The sequence below is a fragment of the Xiphophorus hellerii genome, chromosome 20, assembly GCF_003331165.1.
Source record: "Xiphophorus hellerii strain 12219 chromosome 20, Xiphophorus_hellerii-4.1, whole genome shotgun sequence".
Classification (NCBI taxonomy): domain Eukaryota; kingdom Metazoa; phylum Chordata; class Actinopteri; order Cyprinodontiformes; family Poeciliidae; genus Xiphophorus; species Xiphophorus hellerii.
This window is the reverse complement of record NC_045691.1, coordinates 17,113,217-17,135,737: the sequence shown is the minus strand read 5'-3', so window position 1 is coordinate 17,135,737 and position 22,521 is coordinate 17,113,217. Positions and strand designations below refer to the sequence as shown.

At 38.1% G+C, this 22,521-nt stretch overlaps 1 protein-coding gene across 1 annotated transcript in view; it reads right to left on the bottom strand.

Annotated features, from left to right (window-relative positions):
- The window catches only part of LOC116711104 (voltage-dependent calcium channel subunit alpha-2/delta-3-like), a 39,477-nt gene that overhangs the window by 4,426 nt on the left and 12,530 nt on the right, over positions 1-22,521 (bottom strand). Inside the window, exons 6-30 of the mRNA XM_032550482.1 lie at positions 19,488-19,650; positions 18,856-18,987; positions 17,424-17,478; positions 17,149-17,299; positions 16,843-16,917; positions 16,669-16,758; positions 13,482-13,595; positions 12,538-12,616; positions 10,656-10,789; positions 8,821-8,892; positions 8,096-8,176; positions 7,943-8,017; positions 7,047-7,130; positions 6,720-6,791; positions 6,571-6,632; positions 5,704-5,771; positions 5,474-5,519; positions 5,277-5,374; positions 5,119-5,212; positions 2,701-2,784; positions 2,460-2,581; positions 609-680; positions 473-534; positions 339-383; positions 193-255 (exon numbers count right to left, since the gene is read on the bottom strand). Of these exons, the coding sequence (XP_032406373.1) occupies positions 193-255; positions 339-383; positions 473-534; positions 609-680; positions 2,460-2,581; positions 2,701-2,784; positions 5,119-5,212; positions 5,277-5,374; positions 5,474-5,519; positions 5,704-5,771; positions 6,571-6,632; positions 6,720-6,791; positions 7,047-7,130; positions 7,943-8,017; positions 8,096-8,176; positions 8,821-8,892; positions 10,656-10,789; positions 12,538-12,616; positions 13,482-13,595; positions 16,669-16,758; positions 16,843-16,917; positions 17,149-17,299; positions 17,424-17,478; positions 18,856-18,987; positions 19,488-19,650 (2,193 nt within the window). The remainder of the gene's footprint in view (positions 1-192; positions 256-338; positions 384-472; positions 535-608; positions 681-2,459; positions 2,582-2,700; positions 2,785-5,118; positions 5,213-5,276; positions 5,375-5,473; positions 5,520-5,703; positions 5,772-6,570; positions 6,633-6,719; positions 6,792-7,046; positions 7,131-7,942; positions 8,018-8,095; positions 8,177-8,820; positions 8,893-10,655; positions 10,790-12,537; positions 12,617-13,481; positions 13,596-16,668; positions 16,759-16,842; positions 16,918-17,148; positions 17,300-17,423; positions 17,479-18,855; positions 18,988-19,487; positions 19,651-22,521) is intronic.

The window sequence follows — 22,521 nt, the reverse complement described above, 5'->3', positions numbered from 1 at the left end:
ACGTCTTTTATTACTTTCTAAACACGGAAATCTGATCCCATAAAACATTCTAACACCATCGTTTCAGATTCATCTATCAGAAATCTCCAGAAAAGTTCATTGTATCTAGATAAACACTGGTTAGGATTTTAGTCATCTAAATTGTTCAGTAACTTGACTGTCAATGTGTGAATGCAGAAATATGGACTTTACCTGAGATTTTTCCTCTGTAACAAGAATGAAGCCATTGTTGTCAATGAGGTAGCAGTTAATGTCCTGTAAGGACAGAAAACAAGAAGGTTAAATTAAAAATAAACCCTCAAACAGGAATAAAACCAGTGATGTGGAAGCTTTCTTACCTCACTATCACAGCTAATGATACAATTTCCATCCAGAGCTGTGCACTGAGTAAAACACAATAAGAGTTTATTTTCATTCATGACTAGAAATTTAATTATTTCTAAAATATTATGTCACAGAGGTTTCGGATTACCTGTCTGCAGGCAGTCCAGAACTTTCTCTGAAAATACTCGAGCTTCATTTGGATCCCCACAGCTGAAAACAGCATAACACTGAGCTCTGACTTGATCAACAGAGCTGGAGATAAATGTGATGTGGGCAACTATTACCAGCAACAATCGGAGACTTTCTGTCATCGAGGAGCTGAATTGCTGTGCTGGCCAACACCACACTCTCAGAAGCTAGAAAAGAGCAGTGAAATTTATTCATGTTACCTTTTATGCTCACTAGGTGGCACCCTTTGCCCAGCAGCTGCTGGGTGACGGTGGAGTCCAGTTGGAGTTTCCGCGGATCCAACTTTACTGTTCCTGAAATGAGCGTCGTGACTGAAGATTTCAGGTTATGCATTCAGTTTTTAAATAGGATTTAAAAGGATTTAAAATAGGATGGAGGATGTAAAAGTTCTGCACAGAAAGTCTGAGTCCTTCATATTCCCCGAACCATGGACCGAACTAGGTCCATTAAAATGGCTCATAGGTTATGAGGCAGATAAGATGAGCTGCACGTCTTGCTAGTAAAACTCACAGTCTAAATAAGGATTTTCCTATTAAAACTCTGATTTATTTTTTGCATCTCAATGAGTTAGAACACAAGTGGAAAGTTGCTTTACTCAGTAATTCAAAGAGAAAAATTGATGCATAATTTAGACTCAGCCTGGGCTCTTTCTGCATGGAGTTGGTGTGTTTTCCACATGCATGTGTGAGTTCTCTGCTGATGCCTCCTTCGCCCATGCACAGCACAAAAATAGGACTTTTGTTTTAAAGCCTCTCTAAATTGGGAGTTACTGTTTGTACATCATCAATCTTTGTCCAAAGTGGACTGAATTGTCAACATGTCCAGGATACACCCTGCTTCTCCCAATGAACGCTGTCGATAAAACCCAGACCAGTAACCCTCAGCAACCCTGCATAGGTGCACGGGTATCTGGATCAATGCATCCAGATTTATTGCAAACAATTGTGATTGTAGCTTGCAGTTGATAAAACAGTTAGCTGATAAAAAACAGCCTTTTGTTTTATGCTTTGCTTCATACAGAGGACTGGACACCTGGCTGTTGAGAAGCAATTGCTTGCTGGAAGTGTGGACTCTGTTGAAGTTTACCCAATTGCTAACGTTTGGCCGTGACGTATGTAATGCGCCAGCTGAATTGTGAACAAAGCTCTGCTATGAAAATGACCAGAAATTGTGTCTGCCGTAAACAACAATCCCCCAATGCAAAGTGCCAAACTGAATGACATTTTTGCCAGCATTAAAATGTCTGAAGCATTCCTCTTGCAATCAACACAGACTGAATGACGATTCAAGAAGCAGCGCAGAAAATATAAGTTTGTGTTCAGAACTTCTCCTTTTGTTCACTGACTGGCCAGGATGAAATTCATCTTGGGCAATCAAACTCAATGGGAGAAATCCCAAACAGAGCAGTGAAGGGAGATGCTAGTCGAGCAAAATTGCATATGAAGACAATGGCCATGCTGATAAAACACCAAATTTATCAAATGAAGCTACAGTATGTTATAATACAAAAAACAATCTATTTAGCGCAGGACTGAGGAGGTCAGCCTGTGGCTCTGCTGAGATTGCTTTAACTTTTGTCGGTGTCACCTGGTGCCAAGTTCTGGTAAAAATTTAAATCAGTTTCTCAATAAAGCTTTCCAACAGAGTTAAGGAAGACTTAAAAGTGCAGTGGACCAACACAAACACATATCAGTACTGACTTTGGAGACTGAAAGACAAGCAGCAGACACTGGGGCCTTCATTTCCAAACTATTTGAAAATTTACTGAAAAAAATGGTGGCATTCCAATCTGCTGAGATACACCTGAAAATTCAGCAGCAAAATAAAAATAATATAGAAAATAAAGCTCATATTAGGTGTAGTTTTGCAGGGACTCAGAGAGCGGACAATTGACTTTTCTTAGAGCCCACAGTGACTTCTGTAATCACAGCGTCAGTGCAGAGTACCTGTGCTGAAGGGGATGGAGTAGACAAATGTGCCTGGGACCTGCTCTGCCGCTCTCTTGTACCACAGGGGGAAGTGATCAGCATTAAACACACCCTCCTCGTCCTCCGCTGTCAGGAAATTTCTGTGCAGCCACAGAGACACACAAAGAAAGAAACAGAGGTGAGAAGACAATGATTAGATTCACCTCCTCGCTTCATGCTGTAAGTAATGATTAGAGAGATGTTGAGCTGCAGCACTCACTGAGCAGTCGGTACAAACAGGTTTGTTCTGGACAGACCAGTCCGTGTGCCCAGGAATGCAATCTCCACTCCTTTGTCTGGGTTCCTGTAGGAGGGATGCAAGGGAGACGATAACCAAATAAACTTCTTTGTTTCAGCTATATGCAACACACACAGAGGCTTGCAAAAGTATTCGTACCTGTGGAACTTTACAGCCACAAAGATGGATATATTTCACTGGAAATTAATTTAAAAGGCCAATACAAAGTGGCATTCAATTGGGAAGGAGAAAGAAAATTATGCACGTTAAATTTCTTTGAGACAGACGTCATGTCATTACCGAAGTTTCCCAATGCAGCTGAGTTGGAGCAGAGTTTTGAAATATAATTATAAAGATCACACCCAGATTATTGGGTAACATTGAATAAATACTGAAGAGATTGATTAGGTCTTTAGGATTATTCTTTTTTTTCCAAAAAGAATAATCTGTTTCATCATAAAAAGGACCAGAAAACTCAACATAATCAGTCACACATATGATGAGCAAAAACAATAACTGTACGTTAAGTTTACACTTTTACTGGTAGAGAATATGTTGCATTATTTTATTTATTTATTATTATTTAAACTCACTGAGACTGAAAACCTCTTTTTCAAGAAAGTTTTTGGCCAAAATGGAGCAACAAATACAGCACAGAAAAATACATGGTTAAAGTGTCAAGCTATTAAAAACAATGCAGTGAGGACACAAAGGGCCATTTTTAAATTTCACCTTATTTTTAAAGATAAATCTCACATATGTTTGATGTCTCATTTTGAAGAGCAGCCTAACAAAAGAATATACAAACTATAAAATACATAGAACTATAAAATACAGAGCTCACAAAGGAAATTGGAGGGAAGAGAAGAAAAACTTCTCCATTAAAGGTTTTTAAGATATTAACTTATTATTAAAATATCTTGAAACACTTTTGTGTTATTAATCTGTTTTCTTCTTTCACCTCTCCAACTGGAAATATATAATTTTTACCGATGGAAGTTTGTATCCTTCTAAAATGTGCTTGAGTGATTATTTTTATCATATCCTCCTGGACCCTCATGTCCAAATAAACAATGCATGCATAGAAGTTTAGATAAAATTGTGCATTTTTTGTATGTTATGTGCTAATGAACAGAAAATTAAGCCTGGACTGATTTTTTTTTCTGTCATATTGCAAGAAATCTTTTTGCAACATCCTGTAAAAATATCTTTGTTTTTCATCAATGTTAAATGTTCAGAAAATAAGATAAAATCCTTTGCAGGATAATTATGACACTTGAATTGATAAACTACTTTAACCTATATAAAATTAAAATTTTACACTTAAACCTGTATCAGTAAAAACTTCAAGTGGTGCATTTATCTAGAATTTTATGTTTTTAGTCACCTGCTTCCCTGTTTGAAGCTGATGGAAACTATTCCCTCAGCAAGATCCTGCATCGCCATGGTTTCACCATGAGAATAAGATGTAAGGGTGATCTGCAACGTTAATTTATTATCACTTTTTGGCACAATGAAGGCCAAAAAGTTCAAATATTGCCACATCTGATCATAACAACCTCTTAGTATTTGTATGGAAGACCCCATCTCCATTTCAGGGAAACATAAAACTGATAATTTCTGTAACAACAACAACAACAACAAAAAAAAATACAAGTTTGTACTTTCTGACAAACTGAGAGGCAGCAGGTTTACAGAGAAAATAGCAGGAATTCAAGTATTGAGCCCTGCAGGACTCAACGGACTCTCCACAAGGGAAATTAACCCTTGTGGAGAGTCCGTACTTCAGCGAAAGCTATTTAAAAGCCATTTTCTTGTGTTTCTTGTATATTTCTATGTTATAAATGCACACAGACCACTGAAGTGGGCACTAGTGCTTCATACAGTACACTACCAACTACTTGCACTGCAAGTGCAAGAAAATTTTTGTTGAATTCAATATGACAGACAAACGAAAAAGCATGCTGACCAACCCAGTCCTTCCTTCTGCTATAGAGGATTCTTGCAGGTAAAAAATAAATTGTGACATCAAGTAACCCCTAAAGAAAAATATTACTAATGTATTTTCCAAATAACTTTGCATTTGGATAAAATTACAATTGATCACCTAGAAAAAAATCCTAATTTTTATTTATTTTTCTACATTTTTTTCCCCTAAGTTTTTTTATGCCTTAAGAAAATCAAAAACATTTTGGAAAATAATCCTGACATAAAGGATCATAATTCACGTATGAAGGGGTTAAAATTGTTAAACCGAACACAAAAAGTCAGAATCAGATACGATTTGAACTCTGATCTTGTTGAATGAGCTGTTAATGAAATGAGAAACACAAGAAACAGAACTTGACATATTCTGACTGCAGTTGGGGGAGAAGTATAAATGTTTTCTAATGTTCTTACTCTGATTTGTTGAGAGCCAGACTGTTCCAGTAGCTCTTCAGTGGAGCCGTGACAACAGCGTCGAACAACACCTCCTGTATCAACTCTCTGTCACCTGAATGATGCAACACAAGTTACCTTACCAACCACAACAACCAGTTTAGGTGTAACTCTCTTACATTTGAGGTGTGTTCTGCGGCCAGTCATGAAGAGCTTTATGGCTTGAATCTGGGTCAGGTGGCGGTGCTCGTGCTTCTCCTCCGTGTTGCAGTAGGTCCTGTGTCCAGCCCAAACAAATCAGAACCCAGTCCACATAATGCCAAATGATGTAACCTAAATAACGCATGAACGACCACCTTTACAAGCCTTGCCTCACCATTCATCTGCCAGGGCGACATCTGGCTGTTCCAGATCACGGAGCCCTGAAAAACGACAGTCAGTAACGCTCCAGCAATGCCACTCCACATTGACTCAGGCACTGATTGAGTTTACATGAGCAAGAGGTTTTCTGGTGACACAGAAATCTGAGTTCTGCGCCATGTAAGCATATTGCTCGTCCGTCTTTGGTGACGTCATATTGTGTGAGATGAACTTGGATTAAAGTACCTGCATCCATCGATACATTTCCTCTGAAGAAATACTTTCCGTGGCCTCTTGAGAGAGCAACTCCGACACTGGAGCCACAAACGCAAAGGAGTGTAAAAAGTTAAGTTATTCCTTTAGTGGACTGCAGACTTTAAAGAAGAGTATATAAAGGTACAGAAATAGTTTTTTCTCAGCTTCTGGAATTAAATAAAAGTAACTTTTCCTGTTGTAGGTCAGTTAGAATTGCCATAATTATCACTATTTACAAGAAGTGGAAGGCCACTTGCTTACATGGCCCAAAATATTTGAATCTCTTCAAGCATTTAAAAAAAGACAGTCATCTAAAACAACAAATCTCTCCATTTCTTCTGGCATTTAGCAAATACAAACAATTTTTCTGATACCAATGGACCTAAAACAGGAAATGTTTGATCAGAGTTTTTGTCAGAAAGGTGAGGAAAAAAGACATGTGTCTTTTTGTGCAACAAAAGTCAATTTATTTTTGAATGTAGCAAACAAGATGTAACTATCATCCTAATCTACAAGCTAAATGAAAAGGAAAACAGAAGTTTTATTTCTAATTTGTTAAATTAATCAAAACTAAGAATTCCCACAAATTATTGTCTGTAAATGCATCATCCAAAATGCATCTAAATTGTTGCAGTTATTAAAGTCTGATAATTAGACCAAGCTATGATGTTTCAATGAGAAAACAGACGCCTACATTTTAGCCATGCAGCATTTTTCTTCCTCTTCTACATTATGTGTTATGTTCCTAACTTAAAAATGGAGCAGGTAGGTCAGAGCTGAATTAAAATCTGTGAATCAGTATTGACCAGTTAAATCCTGAGGTTTGATCTCTAGAGTGAATTAAAGGTTTTAAATTACCTGAATGGAGTTCCTTTGATGTCGGTGTAGTAATAGTCGTTGTGCATCTTGAGAACACGCCTCTGAAAATAAAGTTTGTTTATTCCTAAGAGATTAAAGATGACGACCGTCTTCTGATTTACACTAAACAGTCCTATCTGCAGCCTCACCCCTCGGTCCACGGTCCTCTTCACGTCCATAGAGAAAGTCCCCGTCCTCCTGTTTACCATGGCGTTACGTAGCTGAGCGAGAAGACAAGCTCGGTCAGTGATCTAGCATTTTGTCTGCTCAAGATTTCTGTGCAAATTTGCTGTGAAAACTGTGCTTGGAAATAATCAGACTGTTCTCAGGATCATTTAGTCTGATGGAAGTTCTCGTAAGATTGGGAGAAAAAATATTAAAAAGTAATGTTGCACATCCAAATAGATTTAGTCTGAATTGCGTTTGGTTAGGAGAAAGTCAACTTTGCTCCTTTTGTAATAAGGTTTTGCACGTACGATGTCGTCCTTGTCTTCCCACTCCACCTCAGAGAGATCCACGCTGCTGTAATAGGGCTTCCTCCTCCTCTGTCCCTCCTGATACTGCACAAAGTAAAACAAGAAGCACAGATTAATAATCTCATCGCTGCAATCCTGCTTTATTTTACTGACAAAGCTCACACACAGAAGCTAATCTAGACTGAAATAATCTGCTCCATGTTTTCATAATACATATCACGGATGTAGAAAACATAAATTCAAAGCTTTTTCACTTAAGTCTGTCTTTTTGTCATGTAATGAATCCTCATCCTCATCCTTATTTATCAAGCACTGATAAGGCGCTTTTGCAGAGTAATAATTTAACAAATCATCTGTGAAATTAACACTGTCAGGTGAATTAAAATTAATTAATATGATTGATAGAAACTCCACGCTCAAACAAGAACACGTCAAGCTCTGCCACCGCCCCGATTCACACGAAACGTCAACGACTACAACGACAGCCACAAAGAGACACAAAGAACTGGCACAGACTGACACACACAGTTGCACAGAGAGCTGTAGCACTAACACTGGCGTACACAGATCCACCAGCACAGCCAAAGCTCCTTGAGGAACCAGAGGTCCCAGAGCGAGGGGCCGTGGTTTCTGCCAGCAAGTGTTAAGTTACCTCTGGGAAATCTCAGGCCAGCCAGCCTTATGAGTGGCCTTTATCCCTGCATGCATACATCAAAGGAAAAGGTGGGATTACAGACTATACAAGCTAATGTAGCCTCACAGCCAGATATCACATTAGACTCTGTGTGCCCTTAAGGATAATTTTGATGATGTGCACAAAACCAAAGGAAAAGAGAGGGTAAAGTAAAGGAATGCTGCAAGACTGAGGCAGTCAAAACGCAGAGAAACTCAGTTACCAAAGGCCTGAGGTCCGGATGCGTCAGGATGTAGCCATTATTTGTGATTGCAAAAGCATATCCATGGATCCCTAACTGCAGGGAGAAGAGGAGTGTCAGACAGGGTAAAAGAAGACATAAAAACAGTGATCTAGCAGAGGAAACTGATTGTACCATATGTTTTGGGATGAGCTTCATCAGCTCCTGCAGAGGGATGTCTGTGCCAGCGACTCCCAGCAGAATACCCTGGTTCTTCTGCATGAGAAGTTGCAACACACCATTAAGGAGCCATCACACAACAAAAACTGGGAAACATGTCAGAGTAAAACGAAGGCAGACCTTCTATTGCTTTCTCCGACGTATCAGTGATTATGTTTTTATGAGGTTCTAAAATTATTTTTTTAGTAGTAGTCGGATGGGGACCACTTATTATGCTAAGTGGTACAACAAAACCAAAAGCTTCAACATAAATCGATTTTTTTTTGTCAATAAAAATGGGCACTACTTGAAGCACAAAAAGATAAATAAAAAGTGTAAAAAAAAATCCACCAATATTGTTTATTAAGTAGGTAGAGTAAAATTATTCTACATAGGCATGGGTCAGTTTAAACTTTTCTTCAGAGTGGTCTTCTTTTTTACTTCTTTTCTGTTGTGAGATACTTTGCTGGAGCTTCACATTGAAGCAAAGAACAATAGAAAAAATACTTTCTTGTCACAATAATAACCGTCCCATCTGTTCCTCACTATCCCTATTTATGTTTTTCAGTCAATTTCAAGAGTAAATATGAATGGTCTGGCATCTGAAAAAGCAACAAAGTCTGAATAAAGCCTTTTTTATGTAGGGAATTACTGAGCTTGGAGAACATCTTGGAGAACCTCTACGAGAAATATTTACTCACCGTTTCATTCTTTGTGCTGAACACTGGCATTGCTACTGTCGTCGTCAGAGCTGGACCAGATTTACCGCGAAGCTGAAACAAATAACGAGCAAAAATTAATTAGCTAGTAATTTTAATACATAAAATGTGTTAGAAATTAAATCAAATTAAATCATTTTTAAAAATGTACCTGTTCAATTAAGGGTAATTATTTATTCAGCCATTTAACAATGAAAAGCTGGTTTAAATGTGTTGTTTGACTTGTTAATCTTAAGCAAACTTATGATACATTTACAATAAGCACAATCAATCCAAATAAGTTAATTAATACATAAATATAAACACAAAGAGAAACTCAAAGTGCAGATCACCTGTGCAAAAGTGATGCTTACTCTTTTGTACAAGTGATACAACAGAGTTTCTATTCTTTTTACTTTGCGTAAATTTGCTCAAAAAAACAAACATATTTTTAAAAATAAATTCAGAATGCTAGAGCAACATATTTTAATACAAACAAGTGTCAAAATTCAGAAAATGTCATTCACTGCAACATTGTAAACTCAAATTTGAAAAGCCAAACACTGGCTTTAAAACTAGACTTTGGTAGCAAAACCAGCAAAAAAAAAAAAAAAAAAGATAATTTATTTCTAGCATCAAATCATTGCACCTTCAAATCGTCAACCTACATGAAGATTAAAATAATTAAGCAAATGTTCACAGTTGGAGGAGGTCTGTTGTGTCTGCCCCCGTATGAGTCAAGACAAGTAGCTTCATGTTCATATATACGTGTGTGTGTGTGTGTGTGTGTGTGTGCTGCAGACTGTATGTGCATAAACATGGAACAAAACCTCTGCAAGCTGCTACAAGTTGACAAAATGAAGAATGGAGGGTCCTTAAACTCATCACTGCAGACAATGGTGGACAAATCCCAGCTGCTTAGTCTCCCTAAACTGTGTCCACACAAACATGCTCACGGGTAAACCTATGGATGCCAAACAATCTGCACACCATCCCTCCCTTCCTCCCCTCCTCTTCCTCCTCTCGGTCTCTCCTCCAATGTCAGTTTTATTATGGGCTTTAGGAGATAAAGTGCAATGATCCACAGAATGATGAATGGTGTGTCTGAGGTTGAGATACAGGAGCACACACTCCAGAGGACAATCTCCCAACCATTTGTGTGCACGTGTGTGTGTGTGTTTTTTCATGTGTGTTTTACTGGGTACATTGTCTCCTAACTGGAAGGAAGAACAATAAATGCCTCTGTGCTGAAAGCGTATCTCCACACTTTAAATTTTGTGGGAAATATCAAAGCAAGAAGATTATATTTAACCTCTAAAGTTATATTTGCTGAATCTGAGAGGAAGACATTGTTCTCCTCCATGTATCCATTTGTCAGTTTAGGGTTTTTTAACAGAAATTTAAAATTGCCATTAAGATCTTTTCCTCTATAGCATGAGAAAGCTGACGGAGAAGAAAAGACCCAAAGATTGAATTGTTAGTGAGTTAAAGTAAAGTACATACAGTATGTCTGTGCATTGAATGTGTAGATGCAGACGTAAAAGGAAGGGGGAATCCACGCAGATTAATGGAGCTCATAATTAGGAATCATTACAGAAGCGTAATGAATAATGATGAGAGAACAGATCCACACATGGGCTCTCCTCACTGTACAACCCCTCAGAATAGCATGCAACCAAGATAACATCACTACAAAAGATGATCTAAAGCTTATCGGGAAAAATGTAAATTCCTGGACGTTTTTCATGCCTGCAGTGACACTAGATTACCAACGTAAATAAAAGATATATCCTGACAAGGCAGATGGGACGGTAGTTAATGCAGTGTGACATACTTACAGCACTGTCTGCGTACGCTTCAGTCCACACCGTATCGTGTTCATGATCGATAACCTTTGGACGGCTCATGACGTGAAGATACCTCATCACATTCTCCTGGACATCGGCTAGAGTGGAGATCTGACTAAAATACCCTGAAATAAAACGGAAACTAAAGTAAAAAAAGATTCATTTTGACGAGAGCAGCACCTCTTCTGATACAGCTGCACAAAATGTACAAAGACTGTCCAGTCTAAAATAAAAAAAATTATATTTCTAAGATTAACAGACGTTGGTTCCAGAGAGAAGTTGTCTTATGGTCAGTGGATTCAGTCTTCTCTTGAGTCAAAGAGTTAAAGAGCAAAGCTTGAAATGCATAACAATCATTGGGAATTAGGTGCGTATCATAGCATTAGTTCAAAGATTATGTAAGACAACCCTAATATTTTTTGCATATGAATAAAAACATACCAATATACCAGAAAACAAAGTGGAACTGCTCAACATCAACATGGTTTTTAACACATTAGACATAAGAGGAATGGCAGCCAAGGTTTACTGCATAAAACAGGATCCGAGATGGAAATGTTCCCCTAAATCAGTCTAATGGGAAACATTAGGAGAGGTTGAGAATGACTGAGCTAATAAGACTTCCTGATGCACACTGATAAACAGGCGATGGTTATAATAAACTAGAGATGGACCAAGCCAAATAAAAAACAAAACTAAAGCAAAGATGTGCAGAACCCTCAGAGTCTGAAGTTGAAAAATGTGAACATAGTGTTTTTACATGCAGCCAATTTTGAATTCATAAGAAAAAGATTAAACAAAATTCTACCTTAATGAACCTAAGAATGCCATTTTTTAATTTGACAAATGTTTTACACGATTTTAATCGCTGTGGGATGATTCAGTTCAGGGTTGATAAGTTTGTATTTTGCCATTATCACATAAAATATAAGTAAAAGTATTTTTTGCGTATACAGATAGAAGAAATACTTCATTAATCTCAAATAGTGTTGTGTGTAGAACAATGCAGTTAATCAGTTTCAGATTTTGAACTAAAGATGGTCAAATAGTTCAAGATTCCTGGAAATAATGCTGAAAATGTCCTGGAGGTTTGCTCCAAATCAGAACTTTATGGTAATTAACCAGCTGCTGTTTTCTCCATTTTTTTTTTTTAGCAGGAATCCTTTGCCCTCTGACTGGACATGCAAACAAGCAATAGAAGACCTGTAACACTGAAAGCTATTGAGAACTTCTACAAGTAAGAATGTTTCTACCACCCTCTATCAGACGGCGCCCTGGGTAGAGAGCCATAATGGTTTTATCATAAACTGCCACTGTAGCAGAGAGCTGAATGGAAAGGCAGTTTTCCTCAGATCTCTGGGGTCGTTTTGTACGTTGTTGCTGTCCAGACCCCAATCACTGCAGCTGTTGCAGCTTCCCAGCATTTCAGATTAGAGCAGCAGCTCCTGACAATGTTTCACATCGGACATGTGAGGTTATTTCACAGAGGGGGGTCCGTCAGAGGAGAGGGGGTTTGATGCTTGTCATTCTACAATTCCTCAGTGATCCGCTTTCCTGCCTGCGACTCTCCCATTCAGGGAGCACTCATCCGAAGCGCTGACACGTGGCAGCCATCATCAGAGAGCAGCCAAGAGGTAGACAGTGACAGGAAGAGGGATTAGAGCAGATTGAACTCTGACCCCCACCCCCCACTTCAAGTGACACTTCATTGCCTCTTGGCAGACAGTATCTGAGCCAGACCATGCAGACGCACACATACACGTGATAGATATAAAACGCTAAAGCGCTCCGTTTTCCACATATCTTCAGGCTATCATATTCATGCAGACAAAGCAAACAGCACTTTAAAAGTGTTCATCAAAAAGTCTCCAACCTTTGTTGGCACAAGCCATCCATTTCAGGTTATCTGCAAATGCAGACTCTCGCCCAATCAGGTAGGGGAATATGCGCACCTGTGCAAAGAACACAGACACGATAACACATCAGAGATTACAAGATAGCAAATATATGGTCTTATTTTGCGATTTAGCTGCTTTTAAAGTTTCTTTTTTCAAGTCACTTTGTGTTTCTTGTCCTTTTGTTTTCAATCTCTGCTGCAGTTAAATCAATTAATTTTCCTTTTGCCGGGGTCTTTGGGTTGAGGGCAGGAGCGACCGTCCCTTTGGAGAACACTGTGTGACACGCTGCCAGGCCTGCACGGCTCATCGGCTCCAGATGCTTTGCTAAGCATAAAGCATAGAAAACACTCGCTGCCATGCAGGAGCCCTGAGGGCGCATGGACCAGGTGGGGGATGGGGTGTCAAACCCTGCCAACACACATACGCTTGAAAGGCCTGAACAAAGGCCCCGAGCTGTTGCTATTGTTGTTTTGTGATTTAATTTCAATTGCCTCTAGATTATACAAACATAACCGGACAAAGAACTTCGAAACCAGAGCTGAGTCCAGGAAGAGGTGCAGCAGCAGCTCTGTGGTGGAGTACAGAGCTCCTGATTGAGCACTTATGCACGCACTGCCCTTGAAAGTTGTTAATTTGCCATGTTTTATTCCTCATGAAGGGAAAATGAGTTGTAATGAATCAACATATTGGAAAGAAAAAAAATCACACTGGCATGGATTTTACATTACTGAGTTGTAATGAAGTAAGAATCCAATTCCTCACTACATCAGACAGGAGCTGGGGCTGGCGTAAAGTATTAAAATGTACATTTATTACTGATGCAAGAGAACTGCAGAACAAGCAGAAAGGTCAGAAAAAAACATCTGAGGAGAGGAGAGTTTCAAACGGAAAGAAAAAAGAAAACAAGGTCAGGACTTACTTTTCTGTCTGGCCAGTTGTACTTCTCAAAAACATCATCATACATTTCCGTAGCTCCGTCCGTCACAAGCATGATGGCCTGGCTGCACACGCTGCCACGTCCAGTCTGATTAAACTACAGACGGAGGAAAAAACAAACAGGAAACAGACATATCACATATTTATTTTTGTTTATGGACAAACATGTCTATGAAGTCTGCAGATGTCAGTCAGTAGGGGAGACTTTGCGTTTAAGTAATCCTGAGTAATGCGGCGTTTTTCATTCTGATCCCAGAAGATGTAGTGCCGTAATTAACTGGTTTATTGACCTGCAGTGATGTGAATATGGAGACAAAGAGATCCACAGTGACACAATCACAGGGCAAATCCTGCTGAGCTCATCTGCTCCTAAATCAGGTTTGAGATCAGATTCAAATCCTTCATGCACATAAACAAAAAGTAAACAAGCAATACAAGATCTGCACACTTACAGCTTAATGCAGCTGGTTATTTTCATGACAGTCGTCCATTACCTATTTAACCTGGACAGACAGGCATAACAGTTTCACATAATGCTTGTCACAACTATTACAAAATTTCCTGATTGTGCAACTACTGTACAACTCCAAAGTATTTACACAAACAGTTTTGATCTGTTTGTCACATTGAAATGCTTCATTTCATCAGACAGATTTTGCTGTCAGACAAAAGTAACTCGAGTAAATCATGAATAAACTGTAATTAACATTTCTTTGGTTCAGTTTCACTGAATACTTCCTGATCTGTAGCATCAGAACTTACACAGAACTTGTCTGTCAACATGAAGCATTCATTTACTGGTCTAGAGAAATGTAAGAACACAAGGAGAAATAATAGTTTTCACATTTTTAAGACTGAAAAAGCGACGCAGTGTCTGATGACACATTGGAGCACACTTCAAAGTCAAAGCCAAATGCTAAAAGTGACCAAAACGGCAAGGTGTGAACCACTGACTGTGCTTATAGTTAATGAAACCAAACATGGCAAACTGTGTGTTTGCTTATAAAGAATGAATGTTCAAGATAATTTGGCAATTCTTCTAAGTTTTGCTAAACATTCCTCTGTATCACTTCACAGATCTGCAAATTTTGATGTGGACTTGATTGAAATAAAATCTTCCTCTGTTCAACTAAGTCCATGTCAACAGATTGTTTCCCTCTCTCTTTCTCACATTGCCAGTCTGAAGGTGGCTACACCCTAATAAAAACAGTGACATTGTCTTTTTCTAAGACTTTCGGACTTCCAGAAAAAGTAAAAACACAAAACAGTAAGAACTTTTATAGATGTCACCTATTAACTTAAAAACAAAAACAAGCTAAATGCACACAACTTATTGTTTTTCTTGTAAACTGAGTGTCTTGATATCTGTTATAGTTCTGTGTATCTGGCAAATCTAATATATATGTGTAAATACATTGATTTCTGACTTTTTATTGTGAATTCCCTGAAAGCTTCTTAACAGCAAAAGCTGAAAGTTGTAACTTCAGACAAACCAGCAAAGGAACATGACAATATGAGCAGATTGTACCTCTGCCACAGTAAGTAAAGTTTTCATATTAAACATTTTAAAGGCAGAAAGCATCAATTTTCCTCTGCAGAGAAATTAAACCATTAAAAGTGAAATCTACACTTTATAGAAACATCAAGTCCAGTTAAGAATAACTAAAGTAAACACACATTTGACTCATATTGTGCTTTTTTATGCTCTGGATGTGTCACAAATGAACCCTAGCAGTGTGACAGTGGATCATATTAAACATCTTAAGGAACTGAAGCAGCTCAGTAATTTGATTTACTCTACGATTTGACATGATTAGGTGCCTGAGATAAAGACGGATGAAAATGAGGGACCACGGACTGAATGACTCTCATGCTGCTGGGGAGATAATTGGCCGACAACAAAGTGACAGCAGCTGCTCAAATGAAGACACTCTATGGTCTTTTATCTGAGTATTTAGTTTATAGTTCATTTGTCAACTCTAGACTAACAAGAATACATGTAACTCTTTAAAATCAACTTTCAACAAATTAAATTCTGAAAAGTGTGGCAGGCCTTTGATTTATTTAGACAGTGATACGCCTAAATAAAATCAAGCTCAAACAGCTGGATTAAAGAACAATATCTATATATAAATATCTGCTAAGGATGAGTAATTCTGTTGATATGGAGTGTGACATTTCACATTTACACACTAATTTAAGGGCTATGAATACTTTTGCAGGCCATCATTTTCCTGGTATTGATCAGATATTATTATTAAAATCTGATCATCCCAAAACAAGGCTTCTGTTTTTGATTTGTTATCAAAAATCACAATAACCAAATGTGGTGGCAAAAGGGTTTTATCATGAATTTGAGACTTTTTGTTGATATGAACAGTTTGTAAAGAAAGTTTGTAATCTACATTGCTGTGATACTCTCACCAAACTATATAAATGCTCCTTCATGCAACAAATTTTTGTTCGATTTAGTCTGCGATAAGCTCTTCAGAGTTAATACAATGGGAATCAGTGCAGCTGTGAGTTTTAGCAGCAAGCTACAGAGTAGCCGATTACCATATTCACTGCAGAGCTTTAATTAATCTGACAAACGCAGAGGTAAAAGCTGTGCTCCCTCAGCTCCGGCGGCCCCGGCCACAGCTCGTCTGAAAACAGGGAGATAAACGAAATGCAGTCTGGCTCCTGGCTTTATCTCCTCCGTGTTCTAATCAGCTGCAATATTAATCATTGACATTAATTAGAGCCATTAATCACTCTTCAGAATAGATGTGTCCGTGTTTGCAGAGTGGAACGGGAGATTGAAATGGAGCGTTTCAACGGGAGACACACCTCCCAAATGCTTGAATATATTTCACTGGAAAGTGTTGCTATTTATAATTCAGAAGTGAAAGCTTTCTGTCACTGGAGACAAATGCAAATGTTAAAGTTTTGCCGCCGTTTTAGCCATGGGAGTCCTTTAATCAAAAAGAAACTGAATCCATTTGTTGCAGTCACTCAGTCCTTGTTTTTATGTCAAATTAGTGTGAATAATAATCCCACAAAATCAGTCAACAAAAACAAATACATCTGTTTGTCATGCACTGTGTAAGCACAGTTTCAACAGGACGGATAAATGTTTGAACAGCATCTGCATTAAACTGACGGTCAGAGGTTAATGCAGCGAAACTCACATCATTCAGGATTGTGAAGGCCTCGGTCAGAGCTTCGCCCAGCAGCCCAATCCCTTTGGCAAACAGCTTATCCAGATGCTCACGGAAATGCTGACAGATAAAATAAATCATTTTAAACATTATAATCCCATAAAACTTTCCCAATGGAAGGAGTTTGATCATTTAGGAACTCACGTCTTTATTGGTTGTGTCGGCTCGGACCAACGTACCATTCAAACAAGGCTCCACATAGTGGATCTCCTGATTATACTGTGGATGAAAAAGAGCAAACAAGCAGTCACATACGGTTATACTTTGCTTTGCAAAAGCATCTAACTTTTGCCAATTTTCTCCCATTATATCCTCACACTATAAACTACTTCACTTAGTTTTGATGTGATAGTAATTTGACAGAGTGTAAAAAAAGTTAAGAATGTACAAAAACCTTGTGTTCCCCATAACAAACAAATAGAGAAAAAGAGTATGAATAAGTAAACATACAGCAATAATGTTGAAGAAGTCATTATCTCCCAGTGTGTCTAAAATGGAGGAAACTGTTTGTCTGGCGATCGTCAGCCTCAGACCCTTCATGCTCCCGCTAACATCCACTAGGATCACCACATCCTTAGGAGACGTGGCTGCCTGGATGTACCTGCAGCATGAAGTTAAATTAAATACTTCAACACAACATCACAGCAACGAGAGAACAAGTCAAATTTACATTATTTCTCCTCCATTTAGTTGGAAATGGAACATTTTAACACACAAACACTTACCACTTCCGATTTCTGCAGTCGAAGCTGATTGACTGGTCTGGATTCCACTTTACTCCTGGGGGATAAATTATGGATTAAATTTACAGGAATTTAAAAAAAAAAGTGGATATTGTTTAACAATGAGGAAAATAAAGGCTGAGAATAACATGCTAATTATAAAGCAGGGCTGCGAGATCAGAGAATAATCTCTTTAAGGTTTAACAAGTTGTCAAATTACAAGATGAGGTTTATATTTGAACTCTAAATCATAAAGTGACTATATTTGCTAAACACCTAAGAAAATATGAGCATAATAACAATAGTCATCCTGTGTTTACTTTAAAGCAAACAGCTTGTATAACAGATTGGTAAATGTGTTATTTCTTTATATTCCAGGGAGATCAGAAGTGACCAACACTGATATTAGTTAGATTAAAATTCAGCTGCATAATTCTGATCAGTCCATGTCTACTTTTGGTGTTTTATGTTGCTTATTAAAATTTTGTATCAGATTTACCTAAATGTATAGAAATGTTGGTTGAACTTATTGTCTTCACCTGCATGAAACTGATTACTGATCTTCAGAAATTGTGGCACAATAAACTTTTTTTAAATTCAAATTGAAAACAATATGACAGCTGTTTTAATACTTGAAAAAAAATGAGTGCAAAGCAAAGACTTTTTTCTTTGATTCATTTTTATTTATATAATGCACATGTCTAACATTGCCTAAATCTTTTTCTCTGGAATCACATCAGACATTTTGTGGATTAGGAAACAGAGGGCTGTTCCTTCAGTGGCTGTAGACTAACACTGGCAAATTCTGATTAATGGCATTCTGTTTAAATGCATCCTCTCTGATGGTGTGTAAAATTACAACATTAGCCAAATTACCCCTTTAGAAAGCCTAAATCATTTGTTCTGATCAGTTTTTTTCCTTTTTAATGCAGTGACAGCTCCCATGAGACAAAGCTTTCTTTTCATTCTCTTTCTCAATCCCACACACAAACACAAAAGGCTAATCTTTATAAGGATTATGCACAGAGTTTATTCTGGACAAAAGGATTACTTAATCAGTAACTCCAAAGTTTTAAAGTCAAACTAAAAACCAAACAATTAAGATTTTCTCTCTTAGGTTCAGACTTCATATGAGGATTATTATCACAACATAAAATCCCCTTTATGCCTTAGAAATAAAATTGACAAGAAGCCTTTTAGTTCAGAAAAAGTTCATTTTACACCTCGGAGGATTTGACAGATGTATTCCCAGGAATATTTTTTTATTAATGTATCATTTCTTGATGAAAAGATTTACTAAAACTTTAAAAAAAAAGGAAAGATGCACAATTTTAAAGTGTTCTGATCAGATTGACTCTAGTAGCAATTGTTACAAAACTTGGTTCAGAACCACAGCCTGAACTTGAATGAGAAGAACAGGAGTGACAGCTCTCACCGGGGTACTGTCTGAAGAAACCTTTGGCACTTCCAAAGTACTGCCAGATAAGTGTTGGATCTCTTTCAAAGTTTTCTACAAACACCTTGTTCAAGGCCTCCGACCAGTAAACCCCATTCATGATATCTGGATCTGGAAACGACAGAGGCAAAGAAACGGACAAGTGAATTAAATGGAGATAACGGTTGCCATCTTGGTCGCCATTAGTGCCTGCATGATTGACCTTTGTCCCTTATTGACTCCCTCTGAAGCCGACACAATGGCTGCATCTGAATCATCCCCTCCCCTCCTGCTGCTGGACGAGCCTCTCTTTGTGCGGAGAGCAGAGAGTTATTGGGAGTCTATTTGAGCAAAACAAAAGCCACCCAGGCGATGTGACAACAAGAAGCAGCCGAGCAGCTATCCGTATGAACAACATCTTAACAGCAGGCTCTGCCTTTTATGTCTGGGCTGTTATCGATCGCCCGACTTCACTTCCCACAGCTTGTGACACTGATTTAGCTCTGGCTACCATTCCTCACTTTCATCACTCACTTATCCCGCTCCATCTCTCCTCCCTCTTCATCAGCCTCCTGTATTGTAGGTAAATAACTCTCAGTCCTGTATTTGTGGCACGCTCCAGGAGTCCTCACCTTTATTGTACATGTTGGTGGGCACCTGCACCACACTGAGGCTCAGGTTGACTGAAAGGTTGTTGAAATGGTCATTGGGCTCCAGGAGGAACTCTCCCCCCAGCTCCACGGGTTTCTCGTCTTCGCCCACTTCGTTGATCAGCACAGCATTGAAGTACTCGAACTAAAATAGAAAAAGGGAATATGTGATGTAAGATGGGTGTCAAACTCATTTTCGTTTTGGGCCAAATCAAGATCTTGAATGTTCTTAAAGGGCCAGTCGAGCCAGAATGATTGATAAAACCTGTTAAACTTCTAAGATATTAACAAATAGATGTCTTTGCAGTTTAAGTAGTTCCTAAAATTAAACATCTTTTCACATCGTTCAGTCCCTCCAGAATTGTGTGATTCTTTTTTTGGGGGGGTGGGGGCAATAAAATAAATATTTTCAAGAAATTTTGCAATATTTATGTCTGTGTGTGACGTGAATTGTGACTTCGTTAATGATCACATCGATCATAGACCAATAACTTGACATCAAATTAGGATGAGGCAGAGGTGTCGTAAAAGTACAAAATACTGCCACCTACAGGTGGGGGTTAGATGTCAGTTAAACCCAATGTTTTTGACCACTTTTGTGGAAAATTTGCAGTTATGCATTAGTGAGAAAAAATTTGGGAATTTGTTGATTTTGCCATGAATTTCCACAATCACAGGAAACTGGGAGGACTGGTTGATATTTTTTGGCATCTGGAGTCTTGAGGTTCCACACAAGAAGCGATGGCGGGCCAGATTTGGCCCCCGGGCCTCGAGTTTTACACATTTAAGACATAAAGACTCGACTAGAGGCAGTCGGATCTGTGTATACAAATCTTTCTACTTTTTATCTCTATAATGCACAAAAGAAAATAACAGAAGAGAAAAAAGTAGTAAAAAGAATGACAAGACTTGAATATATTTATCCCACACACTGTAAAAAAAGTCACTGTAGAATTAACAGTCATTTACTGGTAGCTGGGTTGCCAGACAGTTACTGTAATTTTTACAATAAAGAAATTACAGTAACTTTACTGTAATTTTTTTTACAGTAGTCTTACTGTAATTTTATTACAATTTTACTGTAATTTTATTACAAATTTACTGTGATTTTATTACAGTTTTACTGTAATTTTATTACAAATTTACTGTGATTTTATTACAGTTTTACTGTAATTCTATTGCAGTTTTACTGTAATTTTTATTACTATCTTACTCTAATTTGATTAGTGTTACTGTAATTTCTTTAAGATAGCCAGTAATACCAGTAATTATATAACATGGTTTCTGTGATTCCGTCACATTTTTATCATAATAAAATTACAGTAGTCATGTAGTTGAATTACAAAAAGTCATTTTACAATAGTTCATGAAACTGCATACTTTGCCAGCTTTTAAAAGTTTAAATGTGAACTTGCAAATTAATCCAGCTTAATCCAGTTCACCACCACCATCTACAAACAGGCATGTTTAGTAAACTGGAGTTTCCAAATCACCCTGAGACATTAGTGCATGGCTAGTTGCTTGACTCTTGTCTCTGCGTTATTGTCTTTGTGATGGATTGGCGACCCGTAGCGATCCATTGAGTGCCAGAGAAAGGCACCAGCAACCTCAAGACCCTGAACCAGATTAGGCAGGCATAGAAAATGGATGGATCTTCATTCTCATACCTATGAGCTGACTGACCTTTTCTATTTATCTTTGTGCCAATTTAAATAAATGCAACAAAAAAGCATGAATAAACTTGAGACGTTACCACCTGCAGTAAATCACCACAGAAAGTTGCAAAACAGTGTCAGAATCAAGAATGTCAGAATTGTCCAGACAAAAACACATCTCAGACTTTGAAAACTGTCAGAAAAATAACTACTGAACAGATATTTTTGTCAGATGAGCATTTTTGAGAGACAGAACAAACAAAATAGTACTCAACACTGCCAGTCATTAATAGTGCAGGTGCGTTTTGGTCTCAGGGAGTTTTTATAGGAGGAAATTGCCACTGTGGGTTGCACCTTGATGAAGGAGAGCTATCACAAAGTTATGGACTGTCACACCAAACCCTGTAGACAGCACTTTATTTTACTGGGAACGATTTTATTCAACACCTGACACAAACCTTCAAAATGTCTCAAAAAGAGACAGCAGTCATCCAGAAATCTGAATGGTATAAAGAGACACAACATAAAGGAAATCCATCTTGAAAGAAATGCTCCAGGAATTTGTTTTTAAAAACTGACTAAGATTTGCATTTTCAAAAAAGTTTAAATCTTTCCACTTTACAAAGATGCTCTACTCCATGTTAGTCATTTAATATTGAATGAAAATGTGTGGCTGTGATATAACAAATTGCGTAAATTAATCAAAACGTTGAAGGTATGAATACTTTTGCAAGGCGTATTGTGTAAGATAGAAGTTTGTAAACTTGTGTTCATGTTGGCCCTGAGGGACTCCATTTTCTGAGCTGGATTATGTGAGGCAGTTCAGTCCAACAAAGGTATAAAATCAATATTTGTGCTCTCAGCTAAGCAAATTTAAATCACTGAAATAATAATGTCCGGTAACAAAATGTCCAAAAACAATGCAATTCTCTCACTAAATGAGTTAGGAGTAAATTGCTCTGAAGCATTTTTTACACATGGAGGATTTGTCAGTAAGAAACGTTAAGAAATACCTGCATCAGCTTCTGTATTTATCAAAAAGTATGCAAAGATTATTCATCTGTAATTGAATGTAAGGATGTACTGAATGTGCTGCAGGAGGACTTTGTGTAAAGTGAAAAAAGTCTGTGCTTACAGTTTGCATGACCTGTCCTTCGCTGCCTGCTGCTGCAGTGAAAGAATAACTCATCCTGTCTGAGCGGCCTCTCCATGGCCTCTATTGTACGCACCGAGAGGGAAGGAGGAAGATGGGAGATATGCGGAGGAAGGGAGGGAGAGAGAGATGGCTGATGGACTCCACGGCATCACTCTCGGGGGAGACTGAGCGGGCATCACCATCAAGCAGCCTCTGACAGCTCATA